Source organism: Anomaloglossus baeobatrachus, unplaced genomic scaffold, assembly GCF_048569485.1.
Source record: "Anomaloglossus baeobatrachus isolate aAnoBae1 unplaced genomic scaffold, aAnoBae1.hap1 Scaffold_317, whole genome shotgun sequence".
NCBI lineage: Eukaryota > Metazoa > Chordata > Amphibia > Anura > Aromobatidae > Anomaloglossus > Anomaloglossus baeobatrachus.
The window spans coordinates 35,961-62,500 of NW_027442570.1; the positions used below are offsets into that span (position 1 = coordinate 35,961).

The 26,540-nt window shown below is 49.0% G+C and overlaps 1 protein-coding gene across 1 annotated transcript in view; it reads right to left on the minus strand.

Moving 5' to 3' along the window:
• Positions 1 to 393: 393 nt before the first annotated feature.
• The window catches only part of EMX2 (empty spiracles homeobox 2), a 46,737-nt gene continuing 20,590 nt past the window's right edge, over positions 394 to 26,540 (minus strand). Inside the window, exons 2-3 of the mRNA XM_075332387.1 lie at positions 22,363 to 22,547; positions 394 to 838 (exon numbers count right to left, since the gene is read on the minus strand). Coding sequence (XP_075188502.1) covers positions 671 to 838; positions 22,363 to 22,547 — 353 coding nt within the window. The 3' untranslated portion in view covers positions 394 to 670. The remainder of the gene's footprint in view (positions 839 to 22,362; positions 22,548 to 26,540) is intronic.

Sequence of the window (26,540 nt, forward strand, 5' to 3'; positions counted from 1 at the left end):
CCGCACACATTGGTGCAAACATCGGGGCAGACACAGGTCGGCCACACACATTGCTGCAAACATCAGAGCAGACACAGGTCGGCAGCGCACATCGGTGCAAACAATTGAGCAGACACAGCTCGGCCGCACACATTGGTGCAAATATCGGATCAGATACAGGTCGGCCGCTCACATCGGTGCAAATATCGGATCACATACAGGTCGGCCACACACATTGGTGCAAATATCGGATCAGATACAGGTCGGCCGCACATATTGGTGCAAATATTGGATCAGATACAGGTCGGCCGCACATATTGGTGCAAATATTGGATCAGATACAGGCCGGCCGCACACATTGGTGCAAATATCGGATCAGATACAGGTCGGCCGCACACATCGGTGACTTAGCGATCTGGATAATAAGAACTCTTTATTGACAATCTTGACAGTCATCATACTTCTCGGAAGTATAGAGAATCCTACAAGTCACCACAACACACAGACGTCTGTACAATCCGATAGTCGCTGCGTCTTTCCGCGTCTCTTCCGGTGCAATGTCGGAGGGGATCGTCCACTCTCCAATATCCGAGGCTGCTCTGCCTCCATCCGCGTCTCCCACAGGATAATCCGGGCCGGGCCGAGCTGTCCGCGCCGTGTACAAAAGTGTCCAGGAAAAGTGCCAATTCTGTTAATCGTCCGATGTGACGTCGATCTCCTCGGGGCTGGCCTGCTTGGTGGCGATCCTCCAGCGGTTAATGTGATGGGTCCCCTTCTTCTTCTGGGAGGAGTCGGAACCTTCTTCCTCCAACTTTTGCCTTTTAAACTTCGTTCTCCGATTCTGGAACCAAACTTTTACCTGCGACAAAAAAAACGCAAAATTACCGCAAAGTACATAAACCCGCGCTAAACGCACCCGACGGACAAGACACGGCCCTGTATACGGACCAGAAGCAGGAGTATGTATACCAGTGTATATGAGACCAATAATCTCCTATATACCTGCCCATCACTGCCCGTATATACCTGCAAGCCACTGCCCGTATATACCTACCCATCACTGCCCGTATATACCTACCCATCACTGCCCGTAAATACCTGCCCATCACTGCCCGTATATACCTGCAAGCCACTGCCAGTATATACCTACCCATCACTGCCCGTATATACCTACCCATCACTGCCCGTATATACCTGCCCATCACTGCCCGTATATACCTGCCCATCACTGCCCGTATATACCTACCCATCACTGCCCGTATATACCTGCCCATCACTGCCCGTGTATACCTACCCATCACTGCCTGTATATACCTGCAAATCACTGCCCGTATATGCCTACCCATCACTGCCCGTATATACCTACCCATCACTGCCTGTATATACCTGCCCATCACTGCCCGTGTATACCTACCCATCACTGCCTGTATATACCTGCAAATCACTGCCCGTATATACCTACCCATCACATTCACTGCCCGTATATACCTACCCATCACTGCCCGTATATACCTACCCATCACTGCCCATATATACCTGCAAATCACTGCCCGTATATACCTACCCATCACTGCCCGTATATACCTACCCATCACTGCCCATATATATCTGCCCATCACTGCCCGTATATACCTACCCATCACTGCCCATATATACCTGCTCATCACTGCCCATATATACCTGCCCATCACTGCTCGTATATACCAGCAAATCACTTCCCGTATATACCTGCTCATCACTGCCCGTATATACCTGCTCATCACTGCCCGTATATACCTGCCCATCACTGCCCGTATATACCAGCAAATCACTGCCCGTATATACCAGCAAATCACTTCCCGTATATACCTGCCCATCACTGCCCGTATATACCAGCAAATCACTTCCCGTATATACCTACCCATCACTGCCCGTATATACCTGCAAATCACTGCCCGTATATACCTACCCTTCACTGCCCATATATACCTGCAAATCACTGCCCGTATATACCTGCAAATCACTGCCCGTATATACCTGCCCATCACTGCCCGTATATACCTACCCATCACTGCCCGTATATACCTACCCATCACTGCCCGTATATACCTGCAAGTCACTGCCCGTATATACCTGCAAATCACTGCCCGTATATACCTGCCCGTCACTGCCCGTATATACCTACCCATCACTGCCTGTATATACCTGCCCATCACTGCCCGTATATACCTACCCATCACTGCCCGTATATACCTGCAAATCACTGCCCGTATATACCTGCAAATCACTGCCCGTATATACCTGCCCATCACTGCCGGTATATACATGCCCATCACTGCCCGTATATACCTACCCATCACTGCCCGTATATACCTGCAAATCACTGCCCGTATATACCTGCAAATCACTGCCCGTATATACCTGCCCATCACTGCCCGTATATACCTACCCATCACTGCCCGTATATACCTACCCATCACTGCCCGTATATACCTGCAAGTCACTGCCCGTATATACCTGCAAATCACTGCCCGTATATACCTGCCCATCACTGCCCGTATATACCTACCCATCACTGCCTGTATATACCTGCAAATCACTGCCCATATATACCTACCCATCACTGCCCGTATATACCTGCCCATCACTGCCCGTATATACCTACCCATCACTGCCTGTATATACCTGCCCATCACTGCCCGTATATACCAGCCCATCACTGCGCGTATATACCTACCCATCACTGCCTGTATATACCTGCAAATCACTGCCCGTATATACCTACCCATCACTGCCCATATATACCTACCCATCACTGCCCGTATATACCTACCCATCACTGCCCGTATATACCTGCAAGCCACTGCCCGTATATACCTACCCATCACTGCCCGTATATACCTGCCCATCACTGCCGTATATACCTGCTCATCACTGCCCGTATATACCTACCCATCACTGCCCGTATATACCTACCCATCACTGCCCGTATATACCAGCCCATCACTGCCCGTATATACCTACCCATCACTGCCTGTATATACCTGCAAATCACTGCCCGTATATACCTACCCATCACTGCCCGTATATACCTGCAAATCACTGCCCGTATATACCTACCCATCACTGCCCGTATATACCTGCCCATCACTGCCCGTATATACCTACTCATCACTGCCTGTATATACCTGCAAATCACTGCCCGTATATACCTACCCATCACTGTCCGTATATACCTGCCCATCACTGCCCGTATATACCAGCCCATCACTGCCTGTATATACCTGCCCATCACTGCCCGTATATACCTACTCATCACTGCCTGTATATACCTGCAAATCACTGCCCGTATATACCTACCCATCACTGCCCGTATATACCTGCTCATCACTGCCCGTATATACCTACCCATCACTGCCCGTATATACCAGCCCATCACTGCCCGTATATACCTACCCATCACTGCCCGTATATACCTACCCATCACTGCCCATATATACCTGCCCATCACTGCCCGTATATACCTGCCCATCACTGCCCGTATATACCTACCCATCACTGCCCGTATATACCAGCAAATCACTGCCCGTATATACCTGCCCATCACTGCCCGTATATACCTGCCCATCACTGCCCGTATATACCTGCCCATCACTGCCCGTATATACCTACCCATCACTGCCCGTATATACCTGCCCATCACTGCTCGTATATACCTGCCCATCACTGCCCTTATATACCAGCAAATCACTGCCCGTATATACCAGCAAATCACTGCCCGTATATACCTGCCCATCACTGCCCGTATATACCAGCAAATCACTGCCCGTATATACCTGCCCATCACTGCCCGTATATACCTGCCCATCACTGCCCGTATATACCAGCAAATCACTGCCCGTATGTACCTACCCATCACTACCCGTATATACCTACCCATCACTGCCCGTATATACCTACCCATCACTGCCCGTATATACCTACCCATCACTGCCCGTATATACCTACCCATCACTGCCCGTATATACCTACCCATCACTGGCCGTATATACCTGTAAATCACTGCCCGTATATACCTGCCCATCACTGCCCGTATATACCTACCCATCACTGCCCGTATATACCTACCCATCACTGCCCGTATATACCTGCCCATCACTGGCCGTATATACCTTCCCATCACTGACCGTATATACCTGCAAATCACTGCCCGTATATACCTGCCCATCACTGCCCGTATATACCAACTCATCACTGCCTGTATATACTTGCAAACCACTGCCCGTATATACCTGCAAGCCACTGCCCGTATATACCTGCCCATCACTGCCCGTATATACCTACCCATCACTGCCCGTATATTCCTGTCCATCACTGCCCGTATATACCTGCAAATCACTGCCCGTATATACCTACCCATCACTGCCCGTATATACCTGCCCATCACTGCCCGTATATACCTGCCCATCACTGGCCGTATATACCTGTAAATCACTGCCCGTATATACCTGCCCATCACTGGCCGTATATACCTGCAAATCACTGCCCGTATATACCTGCAAATCACTGCCCGTATATACCTGCCCATCACTGCCCGTATATACCTACCCATCACTGCCCGTATATACACCAGCAAATCACTGCCCGTATATACCTGCCCATCACTGCCCGTATATACCTGCCCATCACTGCCCGTATATACACCAGCAAATCACTGCCCGTATATACCTGCCCATCACTGCCCGTATATACCTACCCATCACTGCCCGTATATACACCAGCAAATCACTGCCCGTATATACCTGCCCATCACTGCCCGTATATACCTGCCCATCACTGCCCGTATATACCTGCCCATCACTGCCCGTATATACCTGCCCATCACTGCCCGTATATACCTGCCCATCACTGCCCGTATATACACCAGCAAATCACTGCCCGTATATACCTGCCCATCACTGCCCGTATATACCTGCCCATCACTGCCCGTATATACCTGCAAATCACTGCCCGTATATACCTACCCATCACTGCCCGTATATACCTACCCATCACTGCCCGTATATACCTGCCCATCCCTGTACGATCAGTAGATTATCCCCTATATATCTGCCCATCCTTGTATGTTCAGTAGATTATCCCCTATGTATCTGCCCATCCTGGTATGGTCAGTATATTAATCCCCTATAGCCCTTTCTGCTTTGTCACCATTCACATTCACATTCCTCTGCGTCTTTGCTCCTCACACTGAGATCGCATCACGGGTGAAATCTCTGATGATTTTTTTACACTAAACTCTGTAAAAGGACTCGACAACTGACAACTAATATCAAATAGCACGACATGGAACAACCCGACAACTCCTGGCTATAAGTGGCACCTGGCTGCTGGATCACCACCCGAACATCGGCTAAGAATCGGCTATAAATCGCAGCAAGAACTCCCCGAGAAAGCGGCACTACAATGCCAGCATAGAAAGGAGAGAAATAGCCGAACGAGATTGAATTAGAGGAAAAACAAGAACTGCCCAGAGAAAAGAGCAACTACAGGACAACCAGGAAAGAAAACGCCTGAGATCCGCACAATGTGACCAGAGGCTTCCCGACAAATCGGAGCGTGCACACATCTGATCGGGGCAGATCAGAGAACCGATGTCTGCACAAGACGGCATCGGCGAACAACAGATGCTCTGCGGCCGGCTCCCCCCGCGGGCCCCTCCTGCCGGCCCCCACTGCCGATCCCTCCTGCCGGCCCCCACTGCCGATCCCTCCTGCCGGCCCCTACTGCCGGTCCCTCCTGCCGGCCCCTACTGCCGGTCCCTCCTGCCGGCCCCCACTGCCGGTCCCTCCTGCCGGCCCCTACTGCCGGTCCCTCCTGCCGGCCCCCACTGCCGGTCCCTCCTGCCGGCCCCCACTGCCGGTCCCTCCTGCCGGCCCCCACTGCCGATCCCTCCTGCCGGCCCCTACTGCCGGTCCCTCCTGCCGGCCCCCACTGCCGATCCCTCCTGCCGGCCCCTACTGCCGGTCCCTCCTGCCGGCCCCCACTGCCGGTCCCTCCTGCCGGCCCCCACTGCCGGTCCCTCCTGCCGGCTCCCCCCGCGGGCCCCTCCTGCCGGCCCCCACTGCCGATCCCTCCTGCCGGCCCCTACTGCCGGTCCCTCCTGCCGGCCCCTACTGCCGGTCCCTCCTGCCGGCCCCCACTGCCGGTCCCTCCTGCCGGCCCCTACTGCCGGTCCCTCCTGCCGGCCCCCACTGCCGGTCCCTCCTGCCGGCCCCCACTGCCGGTCCCTCCTGCCGGCTCCCCCCGCGGGCCCCTCCTGCCGGCCCCCACTGCCGATCCCTCCTGCCGGCCCCTACTGCCGGTCCCTCCTGCCGGCCCCTACTGCCGGTCCCTCCTGCCGGCCCCCACTGCCGGTCCCTCCTGCCGGCCCCTACTGCCGGTCCCTCCTGCCGGCCCCCACTGCCGGTCCCTCCTGCCGGCTCCCCACTGCCGGTCCCTCCTGCCGGCCCCTACTGCCGGTCCCTCCTGCCGGCTTCTCCCTGCCGGCCTCTCCTGCCCGTTCCCCCCTGCCGGTCCCTCCTGTCGGCTCCCCCCTGTCGGCTCTCCTGCCGGCTTCTCCCTGCCGGCCTCTCCTGCCCGCTCCCCCCTGCCGGTCCCTCCTGCCGGCCCCTACTGCCGGTCCCTCCTGCCGGCCCCCACTGCCGGTCCCTCCTGCCGGCCCCTACTGCCGGTCCCTCCTGCCGGCCCCCACTGCCGGTCCCTCCTGCCGGCCCCTACTGCCGGTCCCTCCTGCCGGCTTCTCCCTGCCGGCCTCTCCTGCCCGTTCCCCCCTGCCGGTCCCTCCTGTCGGCTCCCCCCTGTCGGCTCTCCTGCCGGCTTCTCCCTGCCGGCCTCTCCTGCCCGCTCCCCCCTGCCGGTCCCTCCTGTCGGCTCCCCCCTGTCGGCTCTCCTGCCGGCTCCCCCCTGTCGGCTCTCCTGCCGGCTCCCCCCTGCCGGCCCTCCTGCTAGCTTCTCCCTGCCGGTCCCTCCTGCCGGCTCCCCACTGCCGGTCCCTCCTGCCGGCTCCCCACTGCCAGTCCCTCCTGCCGGCTTCTCCCTGCCGGTCCCTCCTGCCGGCTCCCCACTGCCGGTCCCTCCTGCCGGCTCCCCACTGCCGGCTACCCCCTGCTAACATTGTATCTGCTGGAAACGGTCGATCAGAGAACTGTCACCGATCACTATTATGGATCACTGATATCTGGTGTTACAGTGTTATGTCATACAGAGCAATATCACGACATATTGCATTATCACCTATATGAAAAAACTGCTATAATTGTTTATACTGTGTTATTAAGAATTATATACAGCGCTATACTGACCTCCTGTAATATATACATTATATACAGCGCTATACTGACCTCCTGTAATATATATTATATACAGCACTATACTGACCTACTGTAATGTAATATATACAGCGCTATACTGACCTCCTGTAATATATTATATACAGCGCTATACTGATCTCCTGTAATATATTATATACAGCGCTATACTGACCTCCTGTAATATATTATATACAGCGCTATACTGACCTGTGATATAAAATATATACAGCACTATGCGGACCTCCTGTAATATATATTATATACAGAGCTATATTGACCTCCTGTAATATATATTATATACAGCACTATACTGACCTCTTGTAATATATATTATATACAGCACTATACTGACCTCCTGTAATATATATTATATACAGCACTAAACTGACCTCCTGTGATATATAATATATACAGCACTATACTGACCTCCTGTAATATATATTATATACAGCACTATACTGACCTCCTGTAATATATATTATATACAGCACTATACTGACCTCCTGTAATATATATTATATACAGCACTATACTGACCTCCTGTAATATATTATATACAGCGCTATACTGACCTCCTGTAATATATAATATATACAGCACTATACTGACCTCCTGTGATATATAATATATACAGTGCTATACTGACCTCCTGTGATATATAATATATACAGCACTATACTGACCTCCTGTAATATATAATATATACAGCACTATACTGACCTCGTGTGATATATAATATATACAGCACTATACTGACCTCCTGTAATATATAATATATACAGCACTATACTGACCTCCTGTGATATATAATATATACAGTGCTATACCGACCTCCTGTAATATATTAAATAGAGCGCTATACTGACCTCCTGTAATATATTATATACAGCACTATACTGACCTCCTGTAATATATTATATACAGCACTATACTGACCTCCTGTAATATATATTATATACAGCACTATGCTGACCTCCTATGATATATTATATACAGCATTATACTGACCTCCTGTGATATATAATATATACAGCACTATACTGACCTCCTGTAATATATATTATATACAGCACTATACTGACCTCCTGTAATATATATTATATACAGCACTATGCTGACCTCCTATGATATATTATATACAGCACTATACTGACCTCCTGTGATATATAATATATACAGCACTATACTGACCTCCTGTAATATATATTATATACAGCACTATACTGACCTCCTGTAGTATATTTTATACAGCACTATACTGACCTCCTGTAATATATTTTATACAGCACTATACTGACCTCCTGTAATATATATTATATTCAGCGCTATACTGACCTCCTGTGATATATAATATATACAGCACTATACTGACCTTCTGTAATATATATTATATACAGCGCTATACTGACTTCCTGTAATATATATTATATACAGCACTATACTGACCTCCTGTAATATATATTATATACAGCGCTATACTGACCTCCTGTAATATATAATATATACAGCGCTATACTGACCTCATGTGATATATAATATATACAGCGCTATACTGACCTTCTGTAATATATATTATATACAGCACTATACTGACCTCCTGTAATATATAATATATACAGCGCTATACTGACCTCATGTGATATATAATATATACAGCGCTATACTGACCTTCTGTAATATATATTATATACAGCGCTATACTGACCTCCTGTAATATATGATATACAGCGCTATACTGACCTCCTGTAATATATTATATACAGCGCTATACTGACCTGTGATATAAAATATATACAGCACTATGCGGACCTCCTGTAATATATATTATATACAGAGCTATATTGACCTCCTGTAATATATATTATATACAGCACTATACTGACCTCTTGTAATATATATTATATACAGCACTATACTGACCTCCTGTAATATATATTATATACAGCACTAAACTGACCTCCTGTGATATATAATATATACAGCACTATACTGACCTCCTGTAATATATATTATATACAGCACTATACTGACCTCCTGTAATATATATTATATACAGCACTATACTGACCTCCTGTAATATATATTATATACAGCACTATACTGACCTCCTGTAATATATTATATACAGCGCTATACTGACCTCCTGTAATATATAATATACACAGCACTATACTGACCTCCTGTGATATATAATATATACAGCGCTGTACTGACCTCCTGTGATATATAATATATACAGCACTATACTGACCTCCTGTAATATATAATATATACAGCACTATACTGACCTCCTGTGATATATAATATATACAGCACTATACTGACCTCCTGTAATATATAATATATACAGCACTATACTGACCTCCTGTGATATATAATATATACAGAGCTATACCGACCTCCTGTAATATATTAAATAGAGCGCTATACTGACCTCCTGTAATATATATTATATACAGCACTATACTGACCTCCTGTAATATATTATATACAGCACTATACTGACCTCCTGTAATATATATTATATACAGCACTATACTGACCTCCTATAATATATTATATACAGCATTATACTGACCTCCTGTGATATATAATATATACAGCGCTATACTGACCTTCTGTAATATATATTATATACAGCGCTATACTGACCTCCTGTAATATATATTATATACAGCATTATACTGACCTCCTGTAATATATTATATACAGCACTATACTAACCTCCTGTAATATATATTATATTCAGCGCTATACTGACCTCCTGTGATATATAATATATACAGCACTATACTGACCTTCTGTAATATATATTATATACAGCGCTATACTGACTTCCTGTAATATATATTATATACAGCACTATACTGACCTCCTGTAATATATATTATATACAGCGCTATACTGACCTCCTGTAATATTTAATATATACAGCGCTATACTGACTTCATGTGATATATAATATATACAGTGCTATACTGACCTTCTGTAATATATATTATATACAGCGCTATACTGACCTCCTGTAATATATATTATATACAGCATTATACTGACCTCCTGTAATATATTATATACAGCACTATACTGACCTCCTGTAATATATATTATATACAGCGCTATACTGACCTCCTGTAATATATATTATATACAGCGCTATACTGACCTACTGTAATATATTATATACAGCACTATACTGATCTCCTGTAATATATATTATATACAGCGCTATACTGACCTACTGTAATATATTATATACAGCACTATACTGACCTCCTGTAATATATATTATATGCAGCGCTATACTGACCTCCTGTAATAAATTATATACAGCGCTATACTGATCTCCTGTAATATATATTATATACAGCGCTATACTGACCTCCTGTAATATATATTATATACAGCGCTATACTAACCTCCTGTAATATATTATATACAGCACTATACTGACCTCCTGTAATATGTATTATATGCAGCGCTATACTGACCTCTTGTAATATATTATATACAGCGCTATACTGATCTCCTGTAATATATTATATACAGCGCTATACTGACCTCCTATAATATATTATATATAGCACTATACTGACCTCCTGTAATATATATATTATATACAGCGCTATACTGACCTCCTGTAATATATATTATATACAGCACTATACTGACCTCCTGTAATATATTATATACAGCACTATACTGACCTCCTGTAATATATATTATATTCAGCGCTATACTGACCTCCTGTGATATATAATATATACAGCACTATACTGACCTTCTGTAATATATATTATATACAGCGCTATACTGACTTCCTGTAATATATATTATATACAGCACTATACTGACCTCCTGTAATATATATTATATACAGCGCTATACTGACCTCCTGTAATATATAATATATACAGCGCTATACTGACCTCATGTGATATATAATATATACAGCGCTATACTGACCTTCTGTAATATATATTATATACAGCGCTATACTGACCTCCTGTAATATATATTATATACAGCATTATACTGACCTCCTGTAATAAATTATATACAGCGCTATACTGATCTCCTGTAATATATTATATACAGCGCTATACTGACCTCCTGTAATATATATTATATACAGCGCTATACTAACCTCCTGTAATATATTATATACAGCACTATACTGACCTCCTGTAATATGTATTATATGCAGCGCTATACTGACCTCCTGTAATATATTTTATACAGCGCTATACTGATCTCCTGTAATATATTATATACAGCGCTATACTGACCTCCTGTAATATATTATATACAGCGCTATACTGACCTCCTGTAATATATATTATATACAGCGCTATACTGACCTCCTGTAATATATATTATATACAGCACTATACTGACCTCCTGTAATATATATTATATACAGCGCTATACTGATCTCCTGTAATATATTATATACAGCGCTATACTGACCTCCTATAATATATTATATACAGCACTATACTGACCTCCTGTAATATATATTATATACAGCGCTATACTGACCTCCTGTGATATATAATATATACAGCACTATACTGACCTCCTGTAATATATATTATATACAGCGCTATACTGACCTCCTGTAATATATATTATATACAGCATTATACTGACCTCCTGTGATATATAATATATACAGCGCTATACTGACCTCCTGTAATATATATTATATACAGCGCTATACTGACCTCCTGTAATATTTATTATATTCAGCGCTATACTGACCTCCTGTGATATATAATATATACAGCACTATACTGACCTTCTGTAATATATATTATATACAGCGCTATACTGACCTCCTGTAATATATATTATATACAGCACTATACTGACCTCCTGTAATATATATTATATACAGCGCTATACTGACCTTCTGTAATATATATTATATACAGCGATATACTGACCTACTGTAATATATATTATATACAGCACTATACTGACCTCCTATAATAAATTATAAACAGCACTATACTGACCTCCTGTAATATATATTATATACAGCGCTATACTGACCTCCTGTAATATATTATATGCAGCACTATACTGATCTCCTATAATATATTATATACAGCGCTATACTGACCTCCTGTAATATATATTATATACAGCGCTATACTGACCTCCTATAATATATTATATACAGCACTATACTGAACTCCTGTAATATATATTATATACAGCGCTATACTGACCTCCTGTGATATATTATATACAGCGCTATACTGACATCCTGTAATATATTATATACAGTAGTATACTGACCTCCTGTAATATATATTATATACAGCACTATACTGACCTCCTGTAATATATTATATACAGCACTATAATGACATCCTGTAATATATATTATATACAGCACTATACTGACCTCCTATAATAAATTATATACAGCTCTATACTGACCTCCTGTAATATATTATATACAGCGCTATAGTGACCTCCTGTAATATATATTATATACAGCGCTATACTGACCTCCTGTAATATATTATATACAGCACTATACTGACCTCCTATAATAAATTATATACAGCGCTATACTGACCTCCTGTAATATATATATATTATATACAGCACTATACTGACCTCATATAATAAATTATATACAGCACTATACTGACCTCCTGTAATATATATTATATACAGCACTATACTGACCTCCTATACTAAATTATATACAGCGCCATACTGACCTCTTGTAATACAGTTAGGTCCAGAAATATTTGGACAGTAATACAATTATATACAGCGCTATACTGACCTCCTGTGATATATAATATATACAGCGCTATACTGACCTTCTGTAATAAATATTATATACAGCACTATACTGACCTCCTATAATAAATTATAAACAGCACTATACTGACCTCCTGTAATATATATTATATACAGCGCTATACTGACCTCCTATAATAAATTATATACAGCACTATACTGACCTCCTGTAATATATATTATATGCAGCACTATACTGACCTCCTATAATAAATTATATACAGCACTATACTGACCTCCTGTAATATATTATATACAGCGCTATACTGACCTCCTGTAATATATTATATACAGCGCTATACTGACCTCCTGTAATATATATTATATACAGCACTATACTGACCTCCTGTAATATATTATATACAGCGCTATACTGACCTCCTGTAATATATTATATAAAGCACTATACTGACCTCCTGTAATATATTATATACAGCACTATACTGACATCCTGTAATATATATTATATACAGCGCTATACTGACCTCCTGTAATATATTATATACAGCCCTATACTGACCTCCTGCAATATATATTATATACAGCACTATACTGACCTCCTGTAATATATATTATATACAGCGCTATACTGATCTCCTGTAATATATATTATATGCAGCTTTTTACTGACCTCCTATAATAAATTATATACAGCACTATACAGACCTCCTGTAATATATATTATGTAGAGCACTATACTGACCTCCTGTAATATATATTATATACAGCACTATACTGACCTCCTATATTAAATTATTTACAGCGCTATACTGACCTCCTGTAATATATATTATATACAGCACTATACTGACCTCCTGTAATATATTATATACAGCACTGTACTGACCTCCTGTAAAATATTATATACAGCGCTATACTGACCTCCTGTAATATATGTTATACTATATACTACTACTATATTATACTATTATACTACTATCCTCATCATCCAAGGTCGCACTACCACCCTCATCATCTAAGGTCGCACTACTACCCTCATCTGATTATCCAGGGCCGCACTACTACCCTCATCATCCAGGGCCGCACTACTACCCTCATCATCCAAGACCGCACTACTACTCTCATCATGAAGGGCCGCACTACTACCCTCATCATCCCGGGCCGCACTACTACCCTCATCATCCAGGGCCACACTACTATCCTCATCATCCAGGGCCGCACTACTACCCTCATCATCCAGGGCCACACTACTATCCTCATCATCCAAGACCGCACTACTACTCTCATCATGAAGGGCCGCACTACTACCCTCATCATCCCGGGCCGCACTACTATCCTCATCATCCAGGGCCACACTACTATCCTTATCATCCAGGGCCGCACTACTACCCTCATCATCCAGGGCCACACTACTATCCTCATCATCCAAGGCTGCACTACTACCCTCATCATCCAGGGCCGCACTACTACCCTCATCATCCAAGGCTGCACTACTACCCTCATCATCCAGGGCCACACTACTACCCTCATCATCCAGGGCCGCACTACTACCCTCATCATCCAGGGCCACACTACTATCCTCATCATCCAAGGCTGCACTACTACCCTCATCATCCAGGGCCACACTACTATCCTCATCATCCAAGGCTGCACTACTACCCTCATCATCCAGGGCCACACTACCACCCTCATCATCCCGGGCCGCACTACTACCCTCATCATCCAGGGCCACACTACTACCCTCATCATCCCGGTCCGCACTACTACCCTCATCATCCCGGGCCGCACTACTATCCTCATCAACTAGGGCCGCACTACTACCCTCATCATCCAGGGCCGCACTACTACCCTCATCATCCCGGGCCGCACTACTATCCTCATCAACTAGGGCCGCACTACTACCCTCATCATCCAAGGCCGCACTACTACCCTCATCATCCCGGTCCGCACTACTACCCTCATCATCCAGGGCCACACTAGTACCCTCATCATCCAAGGCCGCACTACTACCCTCATCATCCAGGGCCGCACTACTACCTTCATCATCCAGGGCCGCACTATTACCCTCATCCCGGTCCGCACTACTACCCTCATCATCCTGGGCTGCACTATTACCCTCATCATCCTGGGCTGCACTACTACCCTCATCATCCAGGGCTGCACTACCCTCACCATCCAGGGCCGCACTACTTCCTTCATCATCCAGGGCCGCACTACTACCCTCATCATCCCGGGCCGCACTACTACCTTCATCATCCAGGGCCGCACTATTACCCTCATCCCGGTCCGCACTACTACCCTCATCATCCTGGGCTGCACTATTACCCTCATCATCCTGGGCTGCACTACTACCCTCATCATCCAGGGCTGCACTACCCTCATCATCCTGGGCTGCACTACTTCCCTCATCATCCAGGGCTGCACTACCCCCACCATCCAGGGCCGCACTACTTCCTTCATCATCCAGGGCCGCACTACTACCCTCATCATCCCGGGCCGCACTACTACCTTCATCATCCAGGGCCGCACTACTATCCTCATCATCCAGGGCTGCACTACTACCTTCATCATCCAGGGCCGCACTACTACCCTTATCATCCAGGGCCGCACTACTACCCTCATCATCCAGGGCCACACTACTACCCTCATCATCCAGGGCCACACTACTACCCTCATCATCCAGGGCCGCACTACTACCCTCATCATCCCGGGCCGCACTACTACCCTCATCATCCAGGGCCGCACTACTACCCTCATCATCCAGGGCCGCACTACTACCTTCATCATCCAGGGCCGCACTACTACCCTTATCATCCAGGGCCGCACTACTACCCTCATCATCCAGGGCCGCACTACTACCTTCATCATCCAGGGCGGCTGCACTACTACCCTCATCATCCAGGGCCGCACTACTACCCTCATCATCCAGGGCCGCACTACTACCCTTATCATCCAGGGCCGCACTACTACCCTCATCATCCAGGGCCACACTACTACCCTCATCATCCAGGGCCCCACTACTACCCTCATCATCCAGGGCCACACTACTACCCTCATCATCCAGGGCCGCACTACTACCCTCATCATCCCGGGCCGCACTACTACCCTCATCATACAGGGCCGCACTACTATCCTCATCATCCAGGGCCGCACTACTACCCTCATCATCCAGGGCCGCACTACTATCCTCATCATCCAGGGCCACACTACTACCCTCATCATCCAGGGCCACACTACTACCCTCATCATCCAGGGCCACACTACTACCCTCATCATCCAGGGTCACACTACTACCCTCATCATCCAGGGCCGCACTACTACCCTCATCATCCCGGGCCGCACTACTACCCTCATCATCCAGGGCCGCACTACTACCCTCATCATCCCGGGCCGCACTACTACCCTCATCATCCTGGGCTGCACTACTACCCTCATCATCCAGGGCCGCACTACTACCCTCATCATCCAGGGCCGCACTACTACCCTCATCATCCAGGGCCGCACTACTACCCTCATCATCCCGGGCCGCACTACTACCCTCATCATCCTGGGCTGCACTACTACCCTCATCATCCTGGGCTGCACTACTACCCTTATCATGAAGGGCTGTACTACTACCCTCATCATCCAGGGCCGCACTACTACCCTCATCATCCTGGGACGCACTACTACACTGGTCCACTGCACCCCCACATGCTCCAATGTACCCACTGCACCCCCACACATTCCACTGTACCCACTGCACCCCCACACATTCCACTGTACCCACTGCACCCCCACACACTCCACTGTGCTCACTGCACTTCCACACACTCCACTGTGTCCATTGCACCCCCACATGCTCCACTGTACCCACTGCACCGCTGCACACTCCACTGTACCCACTGCACCCCCACACACTCCACTGCACGACTGCACACTCCACTGTGCCCACTGCAGCTCCACACACTCCACTTTACCCACTGCACTGCTGCACACTCCACTGCACCACTGCACACTCCACTGTGCCCACTGCACCTCCACACACTTCACTTTACCCACTGCACCACCGCACACTCCACTGTTCCCATTGCACCGCCGCACACTCCACTGTGCCCACTGCACTCCCACACACTCCACTGTACCCACTGCACCGCCGCACACTCTACTGTGCCCACTGCACCACCACACACTTCAATGTGCCCACTACACCCCCACAAAGTCCACTGTGCCCACTGTACCACCACACACTCCACTGTACCCACTGCACCGCTGCACACTCAACTGTACCACTGCACCGCCGCACGCACCACTGCAAACTCCACTGTGCCCACTGCAGCTCCACACACTCCACTTTACCCACTGCACTGCTGCACACTCCACTGCACCACTGCACACTCCACTGTGCCCACTGCACCTCCACACACTTCATTTTACCCACTGCACCGCCGCACACTCCACTGTTCCCATTGCACCGCCGCACACTCCACTGTGCCCACAGTACTCCCACACACTCCACTGTACCCACTGCACCGCCGCACACTCCACTGTGCCCACTGCACCGCCGCACACTCCACTGTGCCCCCTGCACTGCCGCACACTCCCCTATACCCACTGCACTGCCGCACACTCCACTGTGCCCCATTCACTGCCGCACACTCCCCTGTACGCACTGCACCGCCGCACACTCTACTGTGCCCACTGCACTCCCGCACACTCCACTGTACCCACTGCACCGCCGCACACTCCACTGTACCCACTGCACCAGCGCACACTCTACTGTGCTCACTGCACCCTCGCACATGCCACTGTGCCCACTGCACCACTGCACACTCCACTGTGCCCACTGCACCACCTCACACTCCACTGTACCGACTGCACCCACGCACGCTCCATTGTGCTCACTGCATCCCGCACACTCCACTGTACCCACTGCACCCCAGCACACTCCACTGTACCCACTGCACCCCCGCACACTCCACTGTACCCACTGCACCAAAGCAGACTCCACTGTGCCCACAGCACCGCCGCACACTCCGCTGTGCCCACTGCACCACCGCACACTCCTCTGTGCCCAATGCACAACCTCACACTTCACTATACCCACTGCACCCACGCACACTCTTCTGTGCCCACAGCGTGCTCACACACTCCACTGTGCCCACTGCACCGCCACACACTCCACTGTACCCACTGCACCACTGCACACTCCACTGTGCCTAGTGCACCGCCGCATACTCCACTGTACCCACTGCACCCCCGCACACTCCCCTGTACCCACTGCACCGCCGCACACTCCACTGTGCCCACTGCACCCCCACATAAACCACTGTACACACTGCACCCCCGCACACTCCACTGTACCCACTACACGGCCGCACACTCCACTTTGTCCACTGCACCACTGCACACTCCACTGTGCCCACTGCACCACCGCACACTCCACTGTGCCCACTGCACCCCCGCACACTACACTGTGCCCACTGCACCCTCACACACTCCACTGTGCCCACTGCACAACCTCACACTTCACGGTAACCACTGCACCCACGCACATTCCACTGTGCTCACTGCATCCCCGCACACTCCACTGTACCCACTACACCTCCGCACACTCCACTGTACCCACTGCACCCCAGCACACTCCACTGTGCCCACTGCACCGCCGCACACTCCACTGTGCCTATTGCACTGCCGCATACTCCACTGTACCCACTGCACTGCCGCACACTTCACTGTACCCACTGCACTGCCGCACACTCCACTGTGCCCACTGCACCCCCATATAAACCAATATACCCACTGCACCCCCGCACACTCCACTGTACCCACTGCACCCCCGCACACTCCACTGTACACATTGCACCACCGCACATTCCACTGTGCCAACTACACCACCGCACACTCCACTGTGCCCACTGCACTACCGCACACTCCACTGTGCTCGCAGCACCTCCGTACACTCTGCTGTGCCCCTCGCACCACCCACACACTCCGTTGTGGCCCTCGCACCACCCACACAGTCCGCTGTGCCCCCCGCACCACCGTTCACACACTCCACTTTTTAAGAAGTTGGTTGATCTTGGCCGCGGCCGGTTCTGGCTCCTGCTGTTCTAATCATTTGTAGCCTGTACGGCAGCGGCCGCCCGTCAGGAGGATAATGGCAGCGACGTCAGCGCTCGTTCATCACAACACACAATAGCGGCAATGAGCGCGAGCGGCAGCAAAGTCAACTCATTACCGCAATTAGCAGCTCCGACAATGAAGATTAACAGTCAGCGCCAGGAAGGCAACGTGCGCCGAGACTGCGCCTGCCAGGAGTAACGAGCCCACATATGGGGGGACACCGACCTGAAAGGGGCTCTGGAAATGTCGGGAAACTGTACCAGGTTATGAGACCCGGCCATTTGTCTAGACCTAGACGCGACCATAAGCCCAGACCTAGACCCGACCATGCGCCCAGACCTAGACCCGACCATGCGCCCAGACCTAGACGCGGCCATGAGCCCAAACCTAGACCCGCCATGTGCCCAGACCCAGACCCGGCCATGCGCCCAGACCTAGACCCGGCTATGCAAACAGACCCAGACCTGGCCATGTCCCCAGACCTAGACCCGGCTATGCACACAGACCCAGACTCGGCCATGCGCTCAAACCCAGACCCGGCCATGTCCCCAGACCCAGACCTGGCCATGCGCCCAAACCTAGACCCGACCATGCGCGAAGACCCAGACCCGGCCATGCGCACAGTCCCAGACCCGGCCATGCGCCCAAACCTAGACCCGGCCATGCGCCCAGACCCTGACCCGGCCATGCGCACAGACCCGGCCATGTCCCCAGACCCAAGCCGGTCATGTCCCCAGACCTAGACCCGTCCATGTCCCCAAACCCAGACTCGGTCATGTCCCCAGTCCCAGACCCGGCGTGCGCACAGACCCAGACTCGGCCATGCGCCCAAACCCAGACCCGGCCATGTCCCCAGACCCAGACCCGGCCATGTGCCCAAACCTAGACCCGGCCATGTGCCTAGACCTAGACCCGGCCATGTGCACAGACCCAGACCCGGCCATGCGCCCAAACCTAGACCCGGCCATGCGCCCAAACCTAGACCCGGCCATGTGCCCAGACCCAGACCCGGCCATGCGCCCAAACCCAGACCCGTCCATTTACCCAGACCCAGATCCGACCATGTGCCCAGACCTAGACCCGGCATGTCCCCAGGCCCAGACCTGGCCATGCGCCCAAACCTAGACCCAGCCATGTGCCTAGACCTAGACCCGGCCATGTGCCCAGACCTAGACCAGCCATGTGCACAGACCCAAACCCGGCCATGTGCCCAGACCCAGATCCGGCCATGCGCTCAGACCTAGACCCGGCCATGCGCCCAGACCCAGCCATGTGCCCAAACCCAGATCCGGCCATGTGCCCAGACCTAGACCCGGCCATGCGACCAGACCTAGACCCGGCCATGCGCCCAGACCCACACCCGGCCATGTGCCCAAACCTAGACCCGGCCATGCGCTCAGACCCAGACCAGGCCATGTGCCCAGATCCAGACTCGGCCATGCGCCCAAACCCAGACCCCGGCCATGTCCCAAGACCCGGCCATGCGCCCAGACCTAGACCCGGCTATGCGCACAGACCCAGACTCAGCCATGCACCCAAACCCAGACCCGGCCATGTCCCCAGACCTAGACCCGTCCATGTCCCCAAACCCAGACTCGGCCATGTGCCCAGACCCAGACCCGGCCTTACGCCCAGACCCAGTCCCGGCCATGCGCACAGACCCAGACTCGGCCATGCGCCCAAACCTAGACCCGGCCATGTGCCCAGACCTAGACCCGACATGCGCACAGACCCAGACTCGGCCATGCGCCCAAACCCAGACCCGGCCATGTCCCCATACCCAGACCCATCCATGCGCCCAAACCTAGACCCGGCCATGTGCCCAGACCTAGACCCGGCCATGCGCACAGACCCAGACCCGGCCATGCGCCCAAACCCAGACCCGGCCATGTCCCCAGACCCAGACTCGGTCATGTCCCCAGACCCAGACCCGTCCATGCGCCCAAACCTAGACCCGGCCATGTGCCTAGACCTAGACCCGGCCATGTGCCCAGACCTAGACCCGACCATGCGCACAGACCCAGACCCGGCCATGCGCCCAAACCCAGACCCAACCATGTCCCCAGACCTAGACCCGGCCATGCGACCAGACCTAGACCCGGCCATGCGCCCAGACCCGGCCATGTGCCCAAACCTAGACCCGGCCATGCGCCCAGACCCAGACCAGGTCATGTGCCCAGATCCAGACTCGGCCATGCGCCCAAACCCAGACCCGGCCATGTCCCCAGACCCGGCCATGCGCCCAGACCTAGACCCGGCCATGTCCCCAGACCCAGACCCATCCATGCGCCCAAACCTAGACCCGGCCATGCGCCCAGACCCAGACCCGGCCATGCGCACAGACCCAGACCCGGCCATGTCCCCAGACCCAAGCCGGTCATGTCCCCAGACCCAGACCCGTCCATGCGCCCAAACCTAGACCCGACCATGTGCCCAGACCTAGACCCGGCCATGCGCCCAGACCTAGACCCGGCCATGCGCCCAGACCTAGACCCGGCCATGTGCCCAAACCTAGACCCGGCCATGCGCCCAGACCCAGACCTGGCCATGCACCCAGACCCAGACCCGGCCATGTGCCCAGATCCAGACGCGGCCATGTACCCAGATCCAGACCCGGCCATGTGCCAAGATCCAGACCAGGCCATGTGCTCAGACCCAGACACGGCCATGTGCCCAGACCCGGCCATGCGCCCAAACCCGGCCATGAGCCCAGACCCGGCCATGTGCCTAGACCCAGACCCGGCCATATGCCCAGATCCAGGGGAGTTTCGGAGTCAGTATCTAGGGGAGGCTCAGGATCGGTATTAGTGTCTTGGGGAGCCTCGGGATCAGTACAAGTATCTTAGGGAAGCTCTAGGGACGGTTCCTGTGTCTTGGGGAGGCTCAGGGGATGGTACTAGTGTCTCGGGGAGCTTCGGGAGATAGTACCAGTGTCTTGAGGAGGCTTGGGGACAGTACTAGTGTCTTGAGTAGGCTTGGGGATGGTACCTGTGTCTTGAGGAGGCTCGGGGGATTGTACCTGTGTCTCGGTGAGGCTCGAGGGATGGAATCTGTGTCTTAGGGAGGCTCGGGGTTGAAATCATTGTCTCGGGGAGGCTCGAGAGTCGGTATCAGTGTCTTGGGGAGGCTCGGGAGACGGTACCTGTGTCTCGGTGAGGCTCAGGCTGTGCGCCAGCTGCTTTCTCTCTGCGCCCACTACGTAGTGATTCTTCTCGAAGGCGTGCTCCAGCCGCAGTAACTGGGATGGGGAGAAGGCGGTTCGGATCCGCTTAGGTTTCCGGGCCAGAGCATTGTGTAATAAGAAACTCTCCGCACTTGTGTCATTACCTGTGGAGAAAGCAGGGAGCAAACTAAGCAGCGAAACTCCAGCCCGAGACCCCCAACCTCAGCGACTCCCACCCACACACAGTATATACAGCACATAATGAAGCAGAGCGGTGCAAACCCGTGGTGTGCGCTGTCCTGTATACTCACAGCAAGTGTGTACAGCGGCCTAGAAATAACACAGAGCTGGATATGGGTTAGAGCAGGTACTGTGCTGATCGGCCCCTATACAGCGTGCACTAAATCTATACTATGTATAGTACCACACACACATGCACTCAACATCCCCCCACCACCTCCAACATACGCTGCACTATATACATATATATATATACTAGCTGTACTATCCGGCTTCGCCCGGGTTAATAACTGTTGTGAACAAAATAGAATGTATTAACAAAAATGTATTCTGCACACAATATCCGCTGCCCGGGATAGTAACTGTCTCTCTGTTTCTCTCCCATTCTCTCTCTGTCTCCCCCTCTATATATATCTCTCTCTATCTCTTTGTCTGTCTGTCTCTGACTGTCTCAATCTCTTTCCCTGTCTGTCTATCTATCTCTGTCACTTTCCCTATCTGTCTCTTTCCCTGTCTGTCTCTTTCCCTCTCTTTCTCTCTCTTTCCCTGTTTATCTCTTTCCCTGTCAGTCTGTCTCTTTGTCTGTCTGTCTCTTTGTGTCTGTCTCTTACCCTGTCTATGTCTGTCTCTTACCCTGTCTGTGTCTGCCTCTTTCCCTGTCTGTGTCTGTCTCTTTCCCTGGCTGCATTGTGACACCCCAACTTTCCATATAAGGGCGTGGCTGCGCATTCTTCTGAAGTTCTGGCTGCACTGTGGCTCCCAGCTCCATTTGCTTTATGGAGGTAGGTTTTTTGGTGAATAACTGTAAAGAGCGGGGTTAAAATTTCCCCTCAAAACATAGCTTATGACGCTCTCAGGGTCCAGAAGTGTGAGTGTGCAAAATTTTGTGGCTGTAGCTGCGACGGTGCAGATGCCAATCCTGGGGTCCAGAAGTGTGAGTGTGCAAAATTTTGTGGCTGTAGCTGCGACGGTGCAGATGCCAATCCTGGACATACACACACACACACACATTCAGCTTTATATATATTATATATATATATATATATATATATATATATATATACAGGACACACCTTCTCGTCTCTAGAACTGTTAAGAGGAGACTTTGTGCAGCAGCCTTCATGGTAAAATAGCTGCTAGGAATCCACTGCTAAGGACAGGCAACAAGCAGAAGAGACTTGTTTGGGTAAAGAACACAAGGACTGGACATTAGACCAGTGGAAATCTGTGCTTTGGTCGGATGAGTCCAAATTTGAGATCTTTGGATCCAACCACCGTGTCTTTGTAGAAAAGGTGAACGGATGGACTCTACATGGCTGGTTCCCACCGTGAAGCATGGTGGAGGAGGTGTGATGGTGTGGGGGTGCTTTGCTGGTGACACTGTTGGGGATTTATTCACAATTGAAGGCATACAGAACCAGCATGGCCACCACAGCATCTTGCAGCGGCGTGCTATTCCATCCGGTTAGTTGGACCATCATTTATTTTTCAACAGGACATTGACCCCAAACACTCCTCCAGGCTGTGTAAGGGCTATCTGACTAAGAAGGGGAGTGATAGAATACTACACCAGATGACCTGGCCTCCACAGTCACCAGACCTGAACCCAATCGAGATGGTTTGGGGGGAGCTGGACCGCAGAGTGAAGGCAAAAGGGCCAACAAGTGCTAAGCATCTCTGGGAACTGCTTCAAGACTGTTGGAAGACCATTTCCGGTGACTACATCTTGAAGCTCATCAAGAGAATGCCAAGAGTGTGCAAAGCAGAAATCAAAGCAAAAGGTGGCTACTTTGAAGAGCCTACAATATAAGACATATTTTATTTTCAGTTGTTTCACACTTTTTGTTTGTTAAGTATTTCATTCCACATGTGATAATTCATAGTTTTGATACCTTCAATGTGAATCTATAATTTTCAGAGTCATGAAAATAAAGAAATCTCTTTGAATGAAAAGGTGTGTCCAAACTTTTGGTCTTTACTGTATGTACAGTATATATATATATATAACTATATCAGCATAGACTACAAATAGACACTGCACATAAATTACTCCCCATGCACGGGCGGCCCCTCCGCATGCATGGGATACTCCGTACACATGGGGCTCTCATCACGTACGGGACCCTCCGCACGCACAGGACCTTCCGTATGCATGGTCCACTCTGCACAAGTAACTCCATATGCACGTGCCCCTCCTAATGCATGGGCCACTCCGCACGCATGGGCCCCTTTGGACGCACGGGCCACTTCATATGCACAAGCCCCTCCGTACGCATGGGCCCCTCCGTACGCACGGGCCCCTCTGTACACACGGGCCCCTCTGTACACACGGGCCCCTCTGTACACACGGGCCCCTCCGTACACACGGGCCCCTCCGTACGCACGGGCCCCTCCGTACAAACGGGCCCCTCCGTACAAACGGGCCCCTCCGTACGGACGGGCCCCTCTGTACACACGGGCCCCTCTTAACACACAAGTCACTCTGTATGGTGAAAATAACACAATATCTCTACAAGATACTTCGACACGGCATGTATAAAGCCCAATATCACAGATACCGCATTCTTTTTACCGGCTGCACATATATCGCATATATATATATATATATAAATAATATCCAAAATAGATGTTTCACTCAAGTAAAGGTGAGGAGAAAAAACAAGAAAGTACATGGTGAATATTGGAATATGAATACGCACTACTGCCAAGAAAACAGGATTTATTTTTTTTAAAAAAATCGTTACTTAAAAATAGAGTTACTTAGCAAATAAAGGTGGCCAAATTTCCTGGTGCCCAGCCACCGCGCCAAGGTGTATTCCCATCTCCCTACTCTAACTGCTCTGCCTCCCGTCCAGACTCAACTATTATATGAGCGAGAATAGAACCTGCAAAAGGAACACTAAGGGCTGAATAACTGGGAGGAGCGCAAAGGACAGGACGCCATCATACGAGCCGGAAAACGGGACTGGCGCGTCCTGATCTCACAGTCTGAACCGCGGCAACGTGACACACAATATCCAAAACAGCAGCTGCACTCAGTATATACATTGCTGTCTGTACTATGAATACATACCCTGCAGTATACAGTGCACACCTAGGGAATGCAGCGCGGTGCAACATATGTACAATAAATACAAGCGCAGCGCTGTATACACATGAAGGTCAACCTGTGCCCCTATAGAGATATAGGAAATATCACACATTACAAGAACCCCGCATCTCCTGTAAATAGTGTCCTCACTGTATTATATTTATTATATATTTGTAAATATATATATATATATATATATATATATATATATATATGTATATATTACACTGAGGACTCTGTACAGGATATATATATATATATATATATCCTCACTGTAGTGTATATACAGTATATACTGTATATAATGTCCTCACTTTAGTGTATATATATCTCCTCTATAGTGTTCTCACTGTCATATATGTATATAGCAAAAAAAGTGAAGGCAGCACTCATTTAAACTTCAAAGAAAACGCCATTTAATGGCCCATAGGATGCAGCAACGTTTCAGTCACTAGTGACTTTTTTCACGGTACTGCTTCTATGCTGCATCCTATGGGCCATTAAAAGGCGTTTTCTTTGAAGTTTAAATGAGTGCTGCCTTCACTTTTTTTGCTGTCTATTGGAATCAGGTGAGACTGACTGGAAGGACTTTGCACCACAACAGGTTAACTGCTGCTCCTGCTTTTGCATTGCTCTCTCTCTCTCTCTCTCTCTCTCTCTCTATATATATATATATATATATATATATATATATCTATATCAATGCAAAAGCAGGATATATATATCCTGTACATAATATAATCACTGTAGTATATAGAGAAATATATATATCACACGCATATAGTGTTCTCACTCTAGTATATATATATATATGTATATATATATA